At 50.4% G+C, this 14,523-nt stretch overlaps 1 protein-coding gene across 1 annotated transcript; it reads right to left on the bottom strand.

Moving 5' to 3' along the window:
• Positions 1-7,182: 7,182 nt before the first annotated feature.
• On the bottom strand, positions 7,183-9,168 carry LOC123061354 (protein ANTAGONIST OF LIKE HETEROCHROMATIN PROTEIN 1). Its single transcript, XM_044484430.1, has one exon. It carries the CDS (start codon positions 9,002-9,004, stop codon positions 7,403-7,405), a length of 1,602 nt encoding a protein of 533 aa, XP_044340365.1. The 5' UTR covers positions 9,005-9,168; the 3' UTR covers positions 7,183-7,402.
• Between the last annotated feature and the right edge of the window lie 5,355 nt (positions 9,169-14,523).

The following is a 14,523-nucleotide window of genomic DNA, read 5'->3' as shown; positions in this document are numbered from 1 at the left end:
GAGTGGTTCGGGTATTTATCGGAGTATCGGGGAGTTACGGGAATTCGCCGGGGAGTGTATGGGCCTTATTGGGCTTTAGGGGAAAGAGAGAGAGGCAGGCCGCGCGCCCCCCAAGGCCTAGTCCGAATTGGACTAGGGGGAAGGGCTGCGCCCCCTCCTTCCTTCTCTTCTCTTTTCCATTTCCTTCTCTCCTACTCCTACTACTTGGAAGGGCTCCTAGTTCTACTAGGAAAGGGGGAATCCTACTCCCGGTGGGAGTAGGACTCCCCTAGGGCGCGCCATAGAGAGGGCCGGCCCCTCCCCTCCTCCACTCCTTTATATACGTGGCTAGGAGGCACCCCATAGACACAACAATTGATCTCTTAATCTCTTAGCCATGTGCGGTGCCCCCCTCCACCATAATCCACCTCGATCATATCGTAGCGGTGCTTAGGCGAAGCCCCGCGTCGGTAGAACATCATCATCGTCACCACGCCGTTGTGCTGACAAAACTCTTCCTCAACACTTGGCTAGATCAGAGTTCGAGGGACGTCATCGAGTTGAACGTGTGCAGAACTCGGAGGTGTCGTGCGTTCGGTACTTGATCGGTCGGATCGTGAAGACGTACGACTACATCAACCGCGTTGTGCTAACGCTTCCGCTTTCGGTCTACGAGAGTATGTGGATAACACTCTCCCCTCTCGTTGCTATGCATCACCATGATCTTGCGTGTGCGTAGGAATTTTTTTGAAATTACTACGTTCCCCAACAAGGAACCGGGTCAAGAATTTCCTGGCCGATTCTCCTGGCTGCTGAGTTATATGACTTAATCGTCAGCGGCTGGCGGTCGCACATAAGTGCCCTGGAAATTGTCCAGGAATGCCTCTGCCAGGTTCTCCCAACTTCTGATGGAGTTTGCCGGCAAGCTATTAAGCCAATGCCGAGCCGGCCCTTTGAGTTTGAGCGGGAGATACTTGATGGCATGTAGGTCATCCCCGTGGGACATGTGAATGTGGAGGAAGAAGTCTTCTATCCATACCGCGGGGTCTGTAGTACCATCGTATGATTCCATGTTTACGGGTTTAAACCCTTCTGGGAATTCGTGATCCATTACTTCATCAGTAAAGCATAAGGGGTGTGCGGCGCCTCTGTGCTGGGCTATATCGCGACGCGGTTCATATGAGTCTTGTATGCCATGTCCGGCTCGACCGGATTTGCTTTTAGTGTATCCGGCGTGACGATCATCATCGCGTATTGGTGCGCACCCCGTGATCCGTAGATCGATCTTGCATGTTTTGCCTTGTTTTCCAATACGTCTCGCAGGTCCCGTGTGTTGCCCCGGGCCTTGGTATTTTTGTTTGAGTGGCGGCAGGGTGCAGGCTGAACTTCAGGATGAAACGCCTCTCTGGCTCGGCCACGAGGTGGCCGGTCCGCCGCATCATACACTGGTGATGTAGGTTTCAATGCTTCCTCCTCGAGGTGAGGTAGCAACCTCCGCTTTGGGTAACTCTTGGAGGGGAGCTCGAGTTCGTATTCCTCGGCCACAAGGACTTCGGTCCATCTGTCTGCTAGCAAGTCTTGATCAGCTTGAAGCTGTTGTTGCTTTTTCTTCAAGCTATTTGTTGTGGCCATAAGCCGGCGCTTGAAGCGCTCCTGCTGGATGGGATCCTCAGGCACGATAAATTCTTCGTTGCCGAGGCTCACCTCGTCTTCGGAGAGAGGCATGTAATTGTCCTCCTCTGATTCTCCATCTGCTGCCCGCTCCGGAGGGCTAGCTTGTTCACCCTCCCGCTCTAAATCGTGCTGGGGGGATTGTTGTCATCTTTGGCACTATTCGGAGTGTTATTATCTCTTGTGCCGGTATCACTACTTTTGCTATGGCGGGACTTAGAGTGGCGACGCTGACGTTGGCGCTTGGGTTGCTTCTTGGAGGGGTCATCCTCCGTTGTTTCATCGCCATTGCCTTCTTTGGGGGTGTCCACCATGTATATATCATATGATGAGGTGGCAGTCCAGTGCCCTGTTGGCGGTGGTTCCTGTTCGTCTCCTACATCGCCGTCCATACCGTCGATGTCTTCGGAGTCGAAGTAGAGCATGTCGGTTAAATCGTCGACAGTGGCTACTAAGTGGGTGGTGGGTGGGCAGCGAATTTCTTCGTCGTCCGCATCCCATTCTAGCCGGACATAGTTCGGTCAAGGTTCTCCTGATAAGGAGAGAGACCTGAATGAATTCAGCACATCACCGAAAGGCGAGTGCTGAAAGATATCCGCGGAGGTGAACTCCATGATCGGCGCCCAATCGGATTTGATGGGCACGGATGCAGGCGGCTCGGAGTCCGTGGCCGGAGACGAATCCAGTGGTTCGGCAACACGGCTCTCGTAAGGGGTGAAGTCAGTATCCGGCTCCATCGCCACTGAGAGTGCGGCCTCCATGGCAGGGTCTATCCCTTCGTCCTCGGATGGCGCAATTTTCTCCGGATTGAAGGCCGGAGTAGTTGTAGGTGTGTTCTCCCGAACATTGTCCGACTGCAGAGCTAAATCATGCTCGTCGTGATCGTGCGGCACACCCGACATGGGATCGAATCCGTCGAAGATCAAGTCTCCGAGGATGTTGGCAGTGTAGTTTAGGTTTTCCGAACCTGATCTGATGGCCAGGGGCGTAGCTCTCGATCTGCTCCAGATGGCCAAGCGAGTTGGCCCGCAGTGCGAAGCCGCTGAATACGAGGATCTGTCCGGGGAGGAAAACCTCGCGCTGGACCGCGTCGTTACTGATGATCGAAGGAGCCATCAAGCCTTACGGTGACGGCACGGTGGAACTCTCAATGAAAGCACCAATGTCGGTGTCAAAACCAGCGGATCTCGGGTAGGGGGTCCCGAACTGTGCGTCTAAGGCGGATGGTAACAGGAGGCAGGGGACACGATGTTTACCCAGGTTCGGGCCCTCTTGATGGAGGTAATACCCTACGTCCTGCTTGATTGATCTTGATGATATGAGTATTACAAGAGTTGATCTACCACGAGATCGTAGAGGCTAAACCCTAAAAGCTAGCCTATGGTATGATTGTCTGTTGTCCTACGGACTAAACCCTCCGGTTTATATAGACACCGGAGGGGGCTAGGGTTACACAAAGTCGGTTACAAGGGAGGAGATCTACATATCCGTATTGCCAAGCTTGCCTTCCACGCCAAGGAGAGTCCCATCTGAACACGGGACAAAGTCTTCAATCTTGTATCTTCATTATCCAACAGTCCGGCCAAAGGATATAGTCCGGCTGTTCGGAGACCCCATAATCCAGGACTCCCTCAGATAGGATCACACATATTGTCAAAGTTTAGACAGGAGGCAACATCTTCACCCTCATACTCCACGATCATGTTGTGCATAATCACACAACATCTCATCATCTCCCACAAGGGCTCCGGATCCCATATTTTTGCAGTTCTTCGAACAACTGCAAATTGGTTTCGATCACTTCAAATGCCCTCTCCACATCCTCCCTAGCCCCTTTTTGTTTGGGCGAAATGAGCTCTTCTCCTATCAGCTGGCTCAGAGATGGTTTTGAAGAAGGTCGCCCATGGAGGATACCGTTAACCAGATAGTATTACATGTTGTAGTAAAGCCCATTGACATCATAGTTACACGGGAGAGCTTAACCTTCAGTCAACCTAACAAACAATGAAGACCATTGCAACACTTTGATGTCATTGTGAGATTCGGACATGCCAAATCCATAGGTCCTGTGATGCAACTGTGTCTAGAATCTTGGTGGACATCTTAACATGGGTTGGATATTGCCCTTGTAGAGCATATGAACAGGATTTCCACCTCTAATGCGTGCAATCAAGATATCCGAGCTTACCTAGCCACCCTCTTGCTTCTGATAGTGTCCCATGTTATAGTCAAGCCCATTTACATCATAGTTACACATGAGAACTTGTACTCCAGTCAACCTAACAAACAATGAAGACCATTGCAACACTTTGATGTCATTGTGAGATTCAGGCATGTCAAATCCAGAGGTCATGTGATGCATCTGTGTCTAGAATCTTGGTGGACGTCTTAACATGGGCCAGATATTGCCCTTATAGAGCATATGAACAGAATTTCCACCTCCAATGCGTGTAATCAAGAGATCCGAGCTTACCCGACCATCCTCTTGTTTTCGATAGTGTGATGAAGCTTTCAACGTTTGCGACAGTTGGTTCTCTCTTGTACCGAAGTCCAAACAAGCCGACCACCGCAGTAGCAAATCTCACCATGGCATCTCTGCATATGCTCTCATACATCCAAAGGTACTCATCCCATGAATCTTCAGCCGCACCATATGCAAGCATCTGCAATGCAATTGTGCACTTGTGGTTACCAGAGATCCAATTCTTCCTACAAAATTCTTCTTTAAGGTGAAGTAGTCATCGTAGGCTCGGACGCCATTGTTGAGGCGATTAAACCCATTTTTCCGCATACCAAAGCATCAGCGAAAATTGTCTGCGAATAGAGCAACGGGGGCAAGGTAGTCGTCCATCATCGACGTGATCCACGTTTGGAAGGACCACCTACATCATTGTTATCCTCATAATCATCCTCGTCGGACGAGTTGTCAGATGTCTCAACATAGTTCTTGTACAAGTACTCCATGTCGGATTCATTACTTCACAAAAGGGAGAACAATTTTCAAAAATTTAGCACGGGCATATCACCAAGCACTTGCCAGGCGTAGTGACCTCACGGACGACATGTGCTGGGGCGGATGGTACCTACGCGACGGATGGACGAGAGGTGGAACGGCAGCATAGGCAAACTAGTATGGCGACCGTGTGGACCGGCGGAGGTCCAACGAGGACTTAGCAGGCTGCCGAGGTGGTATAGGGCGACATCGGCCCGGTAGAAAGCGGATGCAGAGCAAAGGAGGACAAGAGGGAAGGGACTAAGATACGAGCTCGGGGTGTGGTTTTGAGTGGGCCAGGGCCGTCTTTGTGGTTTAGAAAATAGACATGGACATATACCTGCCCACGTCGGATGACAAAGTATGTCCGGACAGCTTGTCCGTACGTATGCAGGCAATTTGAGGGTCGGCTTTGAAGATGCCTATGATTCCAAGCTCATGTGAGTTCGGGTGAATAGTAAAATAAAAAATAATTTCAAAACAAAACTTAATACTAGCAGTTTGGATCATTGGTTTTGTTTTTGCCATGTTTTTCACCAATGTCATCCTCTCTAACACTAAGGCCTCCTTTGGTTTATAGGGTAGGAAAATCATAGGAATAGGAAAGTCATGGCAAATAAGATGACATGTATCTCAAATCCTATGAGTAGGAATAGGAAAGGAGATGCCCTTTGATTCACATTATAGGATTTTTTCCATTGAGTCTAGGCTAATGTTTATTTTCCTATAAAATATGGAGGATAGGAAGAATTCCTTCATAGAAATATGATTCCATTCCTACAAACCAAAGGGCTCCAAGAAATTTTTTCTATAGAAATACTATCCTGTGAAATTACTACAAGATTCTTCCAAACCAAAAAGGCCTAAACTCCTTAGTTTTAAAGAGCCCATATTGAATTGAGGTCTCCAATTAAAATTGGGTCACCCTATTTTGACCGGGTCAACAATTTTTTAAAATTCTCTCATTCATTCTTTTATACTATGGTCCTGTTTGGTTCGGCTGTGGATTTCTAAAAGCAATTGTGAAAAATCTGCTGTGGAAAAACAGCTGTGAAAAATCTGATGTGAAAAAGATGTAGGTTATTTGGCAAACCAGCGGATACTGCTTTTTCAGATTTTGGCCCGCAGCGGAATCAGATTTTGGAAAGCACATCCTGGGCTGCTTTTGCTTTTGGTTCAGATTTTGGCAGTGGATTTTTGGAATCGGATTCTGCTGGGTTCGCCCTTTGGTTCGGATTCTGCTGCGCGGCAGTGGAATTCGTAGATAAAAGCTGAACCAAACAGGACCTATACACTACGCTTCCTAATTTTTATGGCCTCGCAATTGGTTGAGGTATTCGATTTAGAATTGGGTTAACCGTTTTGACCGGGTCAACACTTTCTCAAGCTCTGACATTCAATTCTTTTAATTCACTATGCCTAATTTTAAGGTGTTTTATTTAATTGAGGTATTCAATTTTGGATTTGGCTTATGATTTTGACCAGGCCAACGATTTTTCAAATCAATCAGCAGCAACAGCCTATAAAAACATATCAATCCCACACACCCTCCCAACACCACTTGGAAAAAAGAAGAGCCACCATGTAATATTGCAGCACCAATATAATTGTACACCATGTGATATTATAGCACCAATATAATAGTATATGCGACCACCGACACCGAAATTTCTCAATATAAATATAGGTTGGTTAGTGGATAACTCGAAATCACACCAAAAAACCCCATCAAATCTTCGCATTATAAATAAAAATAAAACGCACTATATCATCTCCACCACCCGCCAAACTAAACATTTCATCAATTTCAAAATATAAGGGGTATTAATTTTGTAGAAAATCAAATTTCTTCTACTTTGACCAAGCTCAGAGCAAAATATCGACATCCACAGTATAAAAAAAATATGGAAATTCATTTCATGATGAATTTCAAAATACCGATTTGATAATATGTGATTTTGATATATTTCTCTGAAGGGTATGGCTACATCTCAGTTGACTGAGATTTAACCAAGTCTCAGCCAAATGACATAACTTTGCACGGATCTCAATATATGATCTCATAGATAAAGCATCGACTGAGACTTAAAGAAGTCTCAGTCGACGGAGACTTAGCAAGAATGTTCTCTGAATTTAAAAGGTTTGACTTTTTCAAAAAGTAATAGAACCATATATTTTGAAACATGGTGATTATTTTTTGAAAAAACCTAACAACAACAATAACAACAGCGCAGCAAAGCGCGTCCAACACTTCTAGTCTGGTGATGAAATTTTAACCAATCAAAATATTTGTCAAATCAGAATTTTTTGGATATCATAACAGCCACGTCCCTTAGATTGTCCTAAAATAGGGAAAATATATCCTGAATTTGTTCGCCCGTGACAGCCGCAGTGCGCCTGCACTCCAACGGGCGCAGCGACAACGAGCGGACTAGCCGATCCAGCATGGTCAGCTGAGAGCATGTCGTTGAAGAGAGAATGGCGTACACAATGCAACACACTAGAAATGCTCTTCATTTAAACCAGCGTTGCTCTTCGCATTTGTAAATTAAATTGTATATATATCTTTAAACAATAAACCGAGTAACCGACAGCAGGTACTGCCGAAATTTTCCACAGAATGTTTACATGAATTTCCAGTTTCTCTGAACGTGGTGTACAAATCCTAACAAAATGTTCTATCCTAGCGGCTAAAAGAATTCGCTACATGTTTAATTTTTTATCTGTACCAAGCCAAGGAGAGGGCAGGAGGTGATTTGATCAGAAAAATGTGGTGCCGGCGAAACCGCGGTGGAGGAGGTTGTGCGCGATGCTGTCCCTCTCCTGCTTGGCGGTCTCAGAGCGAACAGGGGTCTCCGGCGTGGTGTCGTCGTCGAAGAGCGCAAACGGGACCTCCGGCTCGAGCTCCTCGCGGCGCATCTCGCAGATGTTGTGCAGGACGCAGCAGGCGCCCAGCACCACGGGGAGGTCCTGGAGCTTCACCTCCGTGCGCTTCTGGAGGCACGCCCACCGCGTCTTGAGCCGCGCGAACGCCTCCACGGCCACGTTGCGGATGTCGCCGACCTTCTCGTTGAAGGCGTGCTGCGTCCATGTCAGGTTCTGGTGCGTGTACGGCACGAGCACCCAGTCCATGAGCGGGTAGCTTGCGCCGCCGACGAGGCAAGCGTCGTGCATCATACCCGCCGCGGCGCGCTGGTGCAGCATGGATTTCTCGAGCACCTGATCGTCCGGCATGGAACCCGGCCAGCCGATGCAGACGTCGGTGAAGGCGCGGTCAGGGCCGACCACCCCCTGGAGCGTGATGGAGTAGGATGTCTTCTGATTGCGCTCCGTGTGCCGACGGTTGAAGTAGGCGGCGACGGAGATCTTGGGCGCGATGATAGGGATGTGCGTGGTGTACATGGCTCCGATGACCCCCGGAACACCGAAGGATCTCTCGAAGCCCTCCTTGAATCTGCCGGCGGCGGCCTCGTCGGGCCACTGGAGGAAACGCGGCATGAGGACGGACTTGATGGCACCGCAGACCTCGAGAACGAGCTTGTGGCATGTGGAGATGCCGAGGCCGAAGCGCTTGGAGACGAGGCGGAGCGGCTCACCGGTGGCGAGGCGCCAGATGCAGACGGCGACGCGCTGGCGCACGGGGATGGCCGCGCGAAGCATGGTGTCCTCCTTGGCCACCGCGGAGCCGAGCGCCTCGCAGATCATGTCAAACGTCTCCCGGCCCATCCTGAAGGCGCGCCGAAACTCTGCCTCCGGGAAGTCGGGGCTGTTGCACTGGTCCCACCACGCCTGCGACCGGTCCTTGACCCACAGCCGACGTTGGTGGTGGCCTGCACGCGGCGGCGAGGCCGACGCGGCAGTATTGGTGGCGGCCTCCTCGCCAGCCACGACGGCCACTGCCGCTGCCGACGCCGAGAGCCGCGAGCGCTTGGAGCGCGCAGCGGCCTCGGAGTCGGCGTCGGCATCAAAGCTGCCCTCCATCTTGGCGAAGTAGTCCATCATGGCCTGCGACTTGTTGTCGGCGTTGGACTCGAGTAGCGCGAGCTCGCGGCGGGAGGCGTCGGCGGCCCCCGCGCTGTCGGCGTGGCCCTCGGCCTCGAGCGCGGCGAGCGAAGTTATTATGGTGGCGATGGAGCGCTTCCTTCCGTTGTTGCTACCGTCCTTGATGGGCGCCACGGCGGAGTCGTCGTCCCCTCCGCGCTTCCTCCGGCGGTTGTTAGGCATGGCGGCGACGGCTCCGTCGAGCGCGAGCGGGAGCGGCGATGCGGCGGCGGCGTCCTGGAAGAAAGAGTAGTAGAAGGCGAAGTCGTCGTCTGCTGCGCCCCCTCCGCTGCTGGGACGGGCGGCGGATGGGGATCTCATATACGTCACGCTAGCTAGTAACGCTGGCCGGGTGCGCGCGGGTCGCGATTGGTGCGGCGCGGTGCGGTGCGGTGGTGGGTGCGGGTCGGCGATTGAAGATGAAACGAAACGGGAGAAATGAGCGTCCTGTGATTCGTAGGTGGAGGCGAGGAGACTGGTGTGAAATGGGGAAGGATATAAATACGGCGTGATGCGACGAGGCCGATCGATGGCGAGGTGTGAACGCGGGGTTTGCTTTTTGGACAAGGAAGGTGAGGCAGCAGGAAAGCGAGACCGGCCCGCGCCTGCGCTGGTGTGGAGCAGGAGCAGCCAGGAAGGTGGCCGCGCCCCGAGGACGCGGTGTGGCGGGTGGGCACCCACCGGCTGACAGCGAACGGGTGCGGGTGCGTGCCGCGGTTCACGCGGTTTCGCAGATCCGCACGACACCGCGTGGACTGGACTCCTCCTCCCCTCTTCTCGGCACAGCGCGGCGCGTTGGGGAATGGGGACTAGCGGACGAACGTGGTCAATGGGATGACAATCAGGCTGCCGTGGCACCGTCACCCTCACGTGCGAGCCGGTAAACTGGAGTAATAATACGTGTACAAACTGTCAAAATTTGGTGGTAGGCCTAGAGCGGTGAGATCGAGAGCTGGGCCGGCCACGGGGTTCGAGAAACCGCGGCGGCATGGCGTCCTTTCGTCGACATGCTTGCGTACCGCCGCGTCGCTGACGTTTTTCGCAAGCCTCAAGGGAAGGGACCCACGTTCATCTGTTTCGATTGTTCATCCGTTCAAGGGTTTCGCTAGTCTCTAGGGCGTCCCGGTACCCACGAATCCAGCGGGTAAAAACCCTGTTAACCTGTTAAGATAAGGGCATGAAAAATTAAAATACCCGTGGATTTTGAAAAATTAAAATATCCGTAGATCTTGACTGCCCATAATGGATAGTATCATATTTTAGTATCATGCACATGATACACCCTCCGTAATGCATACTCCCTCCATTCGGAATTACTTGTCGAAATAATGGATGTATCTACATGTATTTTAGTTCTAAATACATCCATTTCCAAGACAAGTAATTCCGAACGAAGGGAGCATATACTAGTATTTTAGATGACCTTATTTATTGTCATGCATGGCAAGTAGTAGCATAACATTTATTATGATACAGTAATATAATATGATACTCAACCCTCTCTTTCCTTATTTAATTTCATGTCACCTCAGCAAAATACTAGTCTAGTTGGCATGCATGATACTAACTATGATACTCCCATTACGACCAACCTTCTAAATAGGAAAAAAATCATACCCAACGGGTCAGGCGGGTACGGGTATGAGAAGGCAATATTCATACTCGCGAACCCTCAAACCAGTATAGTAATAACTCCGTCAAGTAGGTCCCATGTGTCATGGACTTAGATGAAAAAACCCTAATCTATTGATGGACCAGCCACGCCCCGTGCCCCACGCCCCACCCCCTCCAATTCCCGATCCAAACCCCCCCCCCCCCCCCATCGCCTTGCACCGTCACACACACCAAACCCAAATCTATGTTGAAATGCTGAAGTGATATATGACTGTGACGCCCAAAGACCGGCGCTCCATCATGGATTCCGAGTTTAAGTATGTGTTTTGTTTTGTTTGTTGCATTCATCATTGCATCATTTGCATTGCATCATGTCATCATGCAACTTTTTTTAAACTCAACTAAATAAATTGTATGGGTCTTCGATCCATTTAAATCGAGGGAAATTCACATGGTAAAATTCTCTTCAAAACATATCCTCCCGATATTTAGGGAGCTAATAAATATTCCACCATTTCGGAATCACCCATAAACCCACTTGCAATTTAATTCTTATGCCCGCTTGCTTCAAGTTTGTTCTCCAAACTTTTTTCATAATTCTTTTCCCATTTTTCGAGGCTCTTCCTAAATTCCCAACATTTTGGCCACTCCTAAACCGTGTCCTAGTTCAAACCATTTGAATTAAATTCAAATGAGTTTGAATTTAAATCTTGCATTCGTGCCAACTTCTATTTTCTTGGATCGAGCTCATTTTTGTGAGTCCGGGGAAATTATCCGCATGTCCAATTTCTTTCCCTAACCTCTCTTTCTTTTCTTTCTTATCTTTGTCTTATTTTTATTTTCTTCAGAGTGTGTGTGAGAGAGAGAAAGCCCAGCCCAGCTGCAGCCTATGCCTAGGCCGGCCCATGTCCTCCTAAGCCCATACAAACTCTAACCCTAGCTGTCAGGACCCCGACCCCCCTCTCTCTCGATCTCACCCTCTCCTTCCGTGCAGCGCCGCCACACCCGTCTCCCGATCCCCTCGATCATCTCTCTCCCGATCCCATCGTCCCACTCCCTCTCGTCCTCCCACTACCGCCGCCACCCACACGCATCGCCAGGGACAGGAGCTCCCCTCGCTCGTCCTCCTCCAAACCTTGTCGCCCTCCCCTCCTGCCCGTGCACTGCTTCCCGACCACCAGGAGGTCAAGACGCCGCCGCCCCTCGCCGGATCCTGCAGCCCCGCATCGTCCTGGCCCTCCGCTCCTTCTTCGTCCTCCCATGCGAGCTGCTGCGCCGCCGCTTCCCCGCAAGTGCAGCTACGCGTCTCCTCTGCGCCAAGGCCGTGGCCTCACCGGCCGGCCATCGGAGTCGCCGCCCCGACCACCTCACGTGACCTCCCGCCTCGTCCTCGAGCTTCGAACCTCGTCCATGGCGCCGGTCGACGCCGTCATTGCAAGCCTCCAGCGTAGCCCAGCGAGCCCGTGCTCCTTCGCTCGCTGCCCGCAAGACGCTGCCTCCATTGCACCCTCCCCGAGCAGGAGCACTTTGGGTTCGCCAAGTACATCTATACGGTGACGCACCAAGTACCTTTACCGCCATCTTTGGAATCGCCAAGAACGCCAAGACCCCTTTGCGGATTTTGCCAAGTACGACCACCGTCGCCGAAGACCCGTGTACCACAAGCGTCAAGTTTGACTACCGTGGCGTGAGCCACTACTCCCACAACGACGTGTGTATCACTACCGTCGACCCTCCAAGACCCCGTTGTTGGAAATATGCCCTAGAGGCAATAATAAAATGGTTATTATTATATTTCCTTATTCATGATAATTGTCTATTATTCATGCCATAATTGTGTTATCCGGAAATCGTAATACATGTGTGAATACATAGACCACAACATGTCTCTAGTAAGCCTCTAGTTGACTAGCTCGTTGATCAATAGATGGTCATGTTTTCCTGACCATGGACATTGGATGTCATTGATAACGGGATCACATCATTAGGAGAATGATGTGATGGACAAGACCCAATCTTAAGCGTAGCACAAGATCATGCAGTTCGTTTGCTAAAGCTTTTCTAATGTTAAGTATCATTTCCTTAGACCATGAGATTGTGCAACTCCCGGATACTGTAGGAATGCTTTGGGTGTACCAAATGTCACAACGTAACTGGGTGGCTATAAAGGTGCACTACAGGTATCTCCGAAAGTGTCTGTTGGATTGGCACGAATCGAGACTGGGATTTGTCACTCCGTATGACGAAGAGGTATCTCTGGGCCCACTCGGTAATGCGTCATCATAATGAGCTCAATGTGACTAAGGAGTTAGTCACGGGATCATGCGTTACGGAACGAGTAAAGTGACTTGCCGGTAACGAGATTGAACGAGGTATTGGGATACTGGCGATCGAGTCTCAGGCAAGTAACATACCGATAGACAAAGGGAATTGTATACGTGATTGATTGAATCCCCGACGTCGTGGTTCATCCGATGAGATCATCGTGGAACATGTGGGAACCAATATGGGTATCCAGATCCCGCTATTGGTTATTGGCCGGAGAGATGTCTCGGTCATGTCTGCATGGTTCCCGAACCCGTAGGGTCTACACACTTAAGGTTCGGTGATGCTAGAGTTGTTATGGAAAATAGTATGTGGTTACCGAAGGTTGTTCGGAGTCCCGGATGAGATCCCAGACATGACGAGGAGTTCCGGAATGGTCCAGAGATGAAGATACATATATTGAACGAAGGGTATTAGAGTTCGGAATTGTTCCGGGGGTACCGGGTGATGACCAGCGTGTCCGAAAGGGGGTTCGGAAGCCCCGACAAGCGTTGGGGGGGGGGGCTTATGGGCCAAGGGGAGGGGGCACATCAGCCCACTAAGGGCTGAGCGCCCATCCCACCCCATCTCACGTAACCTGGAGAGATAGGGGCGCCTCCCCTAGGACAGCCACCCCTCTCGGCTTGGGGGGCAAGTTTCCTAGGGGTGGGGGCGCCCAAACCCATCTAGGGTTTCCCCTGTGGCCGCCGCCCCTCCCCTAGGAAACCCTAGGGTGCCTCCTCCACCCCCCTTCCCCCTATATATAGTGAGGGAGAGAGAGGGTTGTCGCACCCTTCCCCTGGCGCAGCCCCTCCCCCTCTCCTACACCTCATCCTCCTCCGTAGCGCTTGGCGAAGCCCTGCCGGAGAACCACGAGCTCCATCACCACCACGCGGTCATGCTGTCGGAGTTCTCCCTCAACTTCTCCTCTCCCCCTGCTGGATCAAGAAGGAGGAGACGTCCCGGGGCTGTACGTGTGTTGAACGCAGAGGCGCCATTGTTCGACGCTTAGATCAGAATCACCCGTGATCTGAATTGATGCGTGTACGACTCCACCAACTGCGTTTTTGTAACGCTTCTGCTTAGCAATCTTCAAGGGTATGAAGATTCACTCCCTCTCTCTCATTGCTAGTCTCTCCATAGATTGATCTTGGTGATGCGTAGAATTTTTTTTGAATTATTGCTACGTTCCCCAATAGTGGCATCATGAGCTAGGTCTATGCGTAGATTCTATGCACGAGTAGAACACAAAGCAGTTGTGGGCGATGATTTGTTCAATTTGCTTACCGTTACTAGTCTTATCTTGATCCGGCGACATTGTGAGATGAAGCGGCCCGGACCGACCTTACACGTACGCTTACGTGAGACTGGTTCCACCGACTGACATGCACTTGATGCATAAGGTGGCTGGCGGGTGTCTGTCTCTCCCACTTTAGTCGGATCGGATTCGATGAAAAGGGTCCTTATGAAGGGTAAATAGCAATTGACATATCACCGTTGTGGTTTTGCGTAGGTAAGGAACGTTCTTGCTAGAAACCCATAGCAGCCACGTAAAAACATGCAACAACAATTAGAGGACGTCTAACTTGTTTTTACAGGGTATGCTATGTGATGTGATATGGCCAAAAGGATGTGATGAATTATATATGTGATGTATGAGATTGATCATGTTCTTGTAATAGGAATCACGACTTGCATGTCGATGAGTATGACAACCGGCAGGAGCCATAGGAGTTGTCTTAATTTATTTATGACCTGCGTGTCAATGAAAACGCCATGTAATTACTTTACTTTATTGCTAACCGTTAGCCATAGTAGTAGAAGTAATAGTTGGCGATGCAACTTCATGAAGACACGGTGATGTAGATCATGATAATGGAGATCATGGTGTCATGCCAGTGACAATGGTGGTCATGCCGCGC

The sequence above is a fragment of the Triticum aestivum genome, chromosome 3A (assembly GCF_018294505.1).
Source record: "Triticum aestivum cultivar Chinese Spring chromosome 3A, IWGSC CS RefSeq v2.1, whole genome shotgun sequence".
NCBI classification, from domain to species: domain Eukaryota; kingdom Viridiplantae; phylum Streptophyta; class Magnoliopsida; order Poales; family Poaceae; genus Triticum; species Triticum aestivum.
The sequence above is the reverse complement of the archived record's forward strand: the minus strand, read 5'-3'. Positions and strand labels throughout refer to the sequence as shown.

Bases quoted from the DNA above. Each gene is read 5' to 3' on its own strand.
- LOC123061354 (XM_044484430.1), bottom strand. From the start codon at position 9,004: ATGAGATCCCCATCCGCCGCCCGTCCCAGCAGCGGAGGGGGCGCAGCA.